The sequence below is a fragment of the Momordica charantia genome (genome assembly GCF_013281855.1).
Source record: "Momordica charantia cultivar OHB3-1 chromosome 10 unlocalized genomic scaffold, Mcharantia_2.0 BLBB01000010.1, whole genome shotgun sequence".
Taxonomy (NCBI): Eukaryota; Viridiplantae; Streptophyta; class Magnoliopsida; order Cucurbitales; family Cucurbitaceae; genus Momordica; species Momordica charantia.
The window spans coordinates 15,516,267-15,522,341 of record NW_028275158.1 but is presented as its reverse complement, the minus strand read 5'-3'; the positions used below and the strand labels follow the sequence as shown (position 1 = coordinate 15,522,341).

General features: G+C 47.8%; 1 protein-coding gene across 1 annotated transcript; it reads right to left on the bottom strand.

Moving 5' to 3' along the window:
* Positions 1 to 543: 543 nt before the first annotated feature.
* On the bottom strand, positions 544 to 1,193 carry LOC148208656 (uncharacterized). The gene is made up of 2 exons (XM_088119141.1): positions 993 to 1,193; positions 544 to 888 (listed from the first exon to the last, which is right to left on the bottom strand). The coding sequence occupies exons 1-2, from the start codon at positions 1,191 to 1,193 to the stop codon at positions 544 to 546; spliced, it is 546 nt and encodes a 181-aa protein (XP_087975267.1).
* Between the last annotated feature and the right edge of the window lie 4,882 nt (positions 1,194 to 6,075).

The window sequence follows — 6,075 nt, the reverse complement described above, 5'->3', positions numbered from 1 at the left end:
GGACGACCTTTGCAGCCATAGACCGAGCTCCACCGTGGTTTCTGCAGATTCCTTCGTGAATCTTGCGAATAACATACCTCGCCTCATCTGGATCGAGCCACCGCAACAATGGTAGAGAATATCCTCTCTTGAAGAGCATGCCTTCTTGCATTACGTCGTGAGCTGCTTGACGTCGGAGTTTCTTGGCCTGACTCGGATCTGTTGAAGTCGAACCATTGGTCAAAAAACTTTTGATCAGGTCCATCCATGTGGGCTGAGTTGACTAGACCTCCATTATCTCCGGTTGGTCGATGGATGACTCAGCAAGTATTTCAACTGGTACCGTTCTCCGTAGGTCAGTTTCGTAGGCCGATGCCAAGCGAGCAAGTGCGTCGGCGTTGGAGTTTTCTGACATCGGAACTTGCCGGATCACATAATCTTTAAGCTATGTAAGGAGCTTGCGAGTTTTGGCCAAATACCTTTCCATGCGAGCATCCTTCACTTGGTACTCCTCGGTCACCTGATTAACGATCAGTTGCGAGTCGCTGATGATCAAGAGACGCTTCACGCCCATCCCCTAGCAACCCTGAGTCCTTTTATTAAGGCCTCGTACTGGACTGCATTGTTCGAAGCTCGAAAACTGAACCGGAGTGCGTACTCGGACCGAAGATCACCGGGGCTGAGGAGCAGCATGCCTACCTCACAACCCTTCTCGTTGGACGAACCATCCACGTAAAGTGTCCATTGGTCTCGGACGTCGGCCCCCGACCTGGCTGGGATCAGCTCAACAACAAAATCTGCGGCTGCTTGACTCTTCAATGTTGTCCTGGACTCGAAGGCGATGTCATGCTCACTGAGCTCCAGAGCCCACTTCATCAGACGACCTGACGTTTCAGGCTTATAGAAGATCTGCCAAAGAGGAAAGTTCGTCAGAACGATTATCTTATGCTCCTGGAAGTACGATCGTAGATGTCGCGCTAATGTTACCAATGCCAAGGCCAGCTTCTCAACACAGGGGTAGCGAGCCCCTCGGCCTCGGTCATCGACTTACTCGTGTAGTAAACAGGGCTCTGCCGCCCTTCTGCTTCCCTTATAAAGACCAAGCTCATCGCATTTTCCGACACGGCTAAGTATAGGTAGAGATCGTTGCCGGGTAATGGCTTGGACAACAACGGGGCCGTGCTGAGGTACTGCCTTAACTGCCGAAGTGCCATTTTGCACTCATCGGTCCATTTGAACCAACCCTTTTTCTTTGAAAGAATGGGTGGCACTTGTCAGTAGAGCGAGACACGAAACGATTCAGAGCTGCCAGGCGGCCATTCAGTCTCTGAAGTTGCTTGATGTTCCTTGGCGCTTCCATCTCAATGATTGCTTTTATCTTGTCTGGATTGGCTTCAATCCCGCGCTGGTGGACCATGATCCAAGGAATTTTCCTGACGAAACCTCAAAAGCACACTTGCTCGGGTTGAGATTCATCTGATACTTTCAGAGTATGCTGAAGGCTTCGGCTAGGTCGGCCAAATGTGAGCTCGTCTGTTTGCTCTTTATCAACATGTCGTCCACATATACCTCTATGTTGCGTCTGATCTGCTTGGCGAACATCATGTTGACCATTCGCTAGTAGGTCGCTCCAGCGTTCTTCAGACCAAAGGGCATGACGTTGTAGCAATGCAGCCCTTGGTCTATAACAAACGAAGTCTGCTCTTGGTCGGGTGCATCATTAGGATCTGGTTGTACCCGGAGTAGGCATCTACGAAAGAGAATAGCTCGTGCCCTACTTTGCGTCGACGAGCTGTTCTATCCGAGGTAGGGGAAAACTATCTTTCAGACACGCCTTATTGAGGTTCGTAAAATCGATACAGACGCGCCACTTGCTGTTAGACTTTTTAACTAAAACAACATTGGAGAGCCACGCAGGGTAATGAACTTCTCTTACGAAATTAGCTCGTAGCTACTGTTCGACCTCTTTACAAATTGCATTACTCCCCTCGGCGTCGACAAGCTGACGCTTTTGCCTTACATGCCTATAGTTAGGATCTACATTAAGCCTATGTAGAATTATGTTTAGGTCGATACCCGGCATGTCGTCATGGGACCATGCGAACACATCGGAATTTGCCTTCAAAAACTCGACGAGCTCTCCCTTTGCCTCGGCCCCCAATCTGCTGCCTATGCTGACTTGCCTATCTAGCCCTAGCAAGGGGACAAGTTCTAGCTCTTTTGCTGGAGTGCCGTGGCGGAGTTCCCCCTCGTCAGCATGTGGTGGTGCAGTCGCTTCAAGTTCTACGATCGTTGCGCAAGTGGCGGTTCCTTTCATTGCAGCAGCGTAGCACTCTCTTGATGTTCGCTGCTCACCTCAAATCGTTGCAACTCCGGCTGGGGTCGATTACTTTAGAACTTGATGGTAAGTGGATGGAACTTCTTTGAGGTCATGAATCAGGGGCCGACCAAGTATGGCATTGTATGCCGAGCTTAGATCTATCACTTGATGGAACCTCAGCAACTCTGGTCACTTGATGCTCTTCTTCGTCGATGGTGACAGGGAGCGAGATGCACCTTTCTGCACCTACTGAGTCCCCTGCAAAGCCGACCAAAGGCATTGGGCTGTGCTTCAAGTGCCTTCTCTCTCACCCCCAAGCCATGTAGGTCGAGAAAGATAGTATATTAGCCGACATCCCGCCATTTTAATAAGGACTTTTTTTACCATCACATGGTCTATCAGGGGGCGATTACCAAAGCGTCGTTATGGAGCATATGCACTCCTTCACTGTCCTACTCATCAAATAAGATCAGTATAATGAACTCCTTGGGGTATGAGGTGCAGACCTCATGCACTGCTTCCCGGGCTAGAGCTTTCCTTTTCTGCCCTGACTGCCCCTCGCTCGGACCCCATGAATGGTGTTTATAACAGCAGGACGATCTTCCTTTTCGTCTGGGCAGCTACGATCTTTCTCTCTTCTCTTCCCGAGCTGACGCCTCTGGTTCAGCTCGTTCTTTACTGTTGACATATTTCTTCAAATAACCTCTCCGGATCAAGTCATCGACCTGCTCTTTCAGATGGAAGCAACTGGAAGTGTCATGGCTGTGATCCTTATGGAATCAATAGTAGAGTCACTTGTCCCGCTTTCCCGTACAACGCCTCCATGTCAATGTCTTTAGTTGCTGTGTAGATCTCAGCAATCGAGGTATTTAACGAAGTAGACTTGTCGAACTTCGACCCTCGACGATCTGAAGGGACCCTCTCGTCACGTCGGCCTCTATTTTTGTCATCACCAGCCCGCCGAGATGAACTTTGATCATCACCACGCCGCTTCTTGGAAGGGGGAGACTTTTGGTCCATATCTTTACCACGGTTGCTTCGTCTGGCTTCATTGGCCTTCTACAGCTCTAGGCCATCAATATACTGACGAGCTTGGGCAAGCATTTCGTTTAGGGAGGCCGGTGGGTGATTTCCGAACTCAATCGTCAAATTTCTATCGTTCAACCCGGTTGTAAAGTACATCATGGCGATGTCATCGTTACAACTTACCACATTGACATAGTCGTCCATGAACCGAGCAATGTACTCCGTAAGGGACTCGCTGTCCTGTTGCTTCACTATTCCTAGGTGGGAAGGTGGTAACTTCAACAACTGACGAGCTGAGAACTGATTGATGAACAACCTTCTCAACTATTGATTGACCTGCACTTCAACTGTCGGTACCATAATCTCGCCGAGCCTTCCAAAGCTATTTGAAATGCTCGGCATTTCATAGCATCGCTTGCAGCCAAAAAATCCATCTTCCCTTCGAACACCTCGACGTACGAGACTGGATCCCCAGACCCATCATAGAGACTCATGACTGGAGCCTTGAACCTTGGCGGGATGGGTGCGTCCAGGACTTTTTGGGAGAAAGGCGCTCCTCCTGCTCGATGCACGATGTGGATCTAGGGGCCTGTACTGCCGTTTGAAGTCTTCTATCTCTTTCTGAAACTAGTCTCGGAGGAGGTCCACCTCAGATCGGAATGAGTGATCTCCCTGGGAGGACCTCTCCCGATCATCAACCTCTAGGCTTCTCTCCCGTTGTAAGTTGACCTGGTACTCCTGATTCTCGGGTGCCACCCATCGTCGTCTCGGTGGCCCCTCACCTCGGCTCTAGTGGGCGTTGTAGCTATCGATCGAGGCTTGATGGGTCTGGATTGGTCAGACCCTCGGACGTTGGTCCTCCACCTGGTCATCATGCTGAGGGTGGCTTTATACCTGTGCTCCCGGGGTACCGCCCATCCCCGGGTGTTGAGGCCTTCGCAAGGGTGCTCCAGCTCGAGTCTCCATACAAAGTCGGAGCTGATGCTTCGTTCTTTTGGTCAGATGCAGCGGTCCTTCCCCTCTGGCGGGATCCTTGGAGACGGAAGATTCTGACACCTTGTTGCCACTCTGGACCGCTTCTAGTCCCGTCTTGACTTCTGTAAGCTCGGCGATCACATTAGCTACTATGACAGGATCCATACCCATGTCGGTGCTTGCCTCGGAACGTGCACCCGTGTTCCCCCAACTACGAAGGTGAGGAACACAGGGCGACAGCCCGTTCATCTGACACTGTAACGATGGAAACTGATCTGAGGCAAGGTGAAAGTCTCGAGCAACTATGGGACCAGATGTGGCAGGCCGACCTTCATTCTCTTTGACAACGCTCGCCTGGGGCTGTCGCTCGGCAACCGGGGTTCTGACTACCTGAGAATACGTGTGGCGAGGATGGGCGTTGAGGGTGGCGGCATCCCTCCTTGGAGAACGGATCGCGAGAGCTAAAAGCGTGACTGCTGGGAGCAGGTTTGGGCCATTAGCTCAGATAGCAGAAGCTAGGCTTGACTTTCAGATATCTTCCTCGTAGATGGCGCCAGATATCTTCCTCGTAGATGGCGCCAAATGTTTGAGCTCGAATCACTGGGCTCGGATCAAGTGTAGGTCGGAATGAACTAGATGATCTTCTTAAAACTGCCCAACACCTCCCCAGAACACTTGAGGGACCTGCAAAAAAAAGTTAGCGCTCCGACGAGCAAGTTAGTTCCAGTCCGAGCTAACTTGCTGATTCTATCTAGGATTGTGTACCTTGCATTTAAGACAAGGGTTTCTATTTATAGAAACTGAGCCTGACAGGAACTCTGACACACCCTAAAAATGCGACGTGTTGTCGGGTTTGGAAGAGACATTGTTACAGAAATTATGAAGGTCGGCTCAGCTTCTTAGGTCATACCCTAATTGCCGACCTAATCGTTTTTGGGTCAATTTCCACATTTCGAGCATGTGTCAATTCAACTCTCCTCTTTAATCATGACACATGGCAGGCCATAATTCCCATCCAACAAAGTTCTATCTTTAATTGTATTAAATTTTTTTAAGGTAAAATTTATGTGTCATTAAATTAATGTTTTATCAATATATTTGGACATTCATTTGAAATAAATGAATTTAAGTTAGATTTTCACGGTCTAACTTGTTGTGTTTTTTGTACTTGTTGGTTTTCTGTTAGGTATTATATTTCCGATGAGCATATCAAATGCCTCTAAGTTACTTTTAGGGTTGTTTTGGAGGCTATAAATAGCCCAGTTTGTTTCGTTTGAAATACATATTTTGATGATTGAATGAAAGTTATTTTGCTTTAAAAGCCTAGAGCTTGTTTTTGTTTGCAATTCTTGGGTGTTAGATTTGCATGCCAGAATCATTCAAGTAGCCTTGATCAAGCTATCTTGTGGAGTGGTTTGAATCTTGAGTTTAGAAACAAGTTTCTCTACTCTTGATATTGATCATCAAGGTAAATCTATTCTAACTTCTTCCTTGGGTTGACATCATCTCGATTTGGGGGTTTTAGCATTTGTGAGCTAGGGGTTTGCATAACCATAAGGTTTCTTAGGTCCAATTGGCTATTGTTTTCTTATCACTAACATATAGATTAAGGTTGAGTATGAAATGACTTTTTTAGAATAGTACTTCTAAAATTAAACGTTTTTTTTAAAGAAGCACGAGTCAACTACTACTTTTCCTAGAATCATCTTACTTTGGAGGTGCTTTTTAGAATCTTCAAAATTATTTTTTGATTATGTAATTAAATGCAACAAAAA

Bases quoted from the DNA above. Each gene is read 5' to 3' on its own strand.
- LOC148208656 (XM_088119141.1), bottom strand. From the start codon at position 1,193: ATGGCACTTCGGCAGTTAAGGCAGTACCTCAGCACGGCCCCGTTGTTG. The intron at 889-992 runs GTGTTGAGAAGC...CCTCTTTGGCAG, and splicing joins CCGAGGGGCTCGCTACCCCT to ATCTTCTATAAGCCTGAAAC.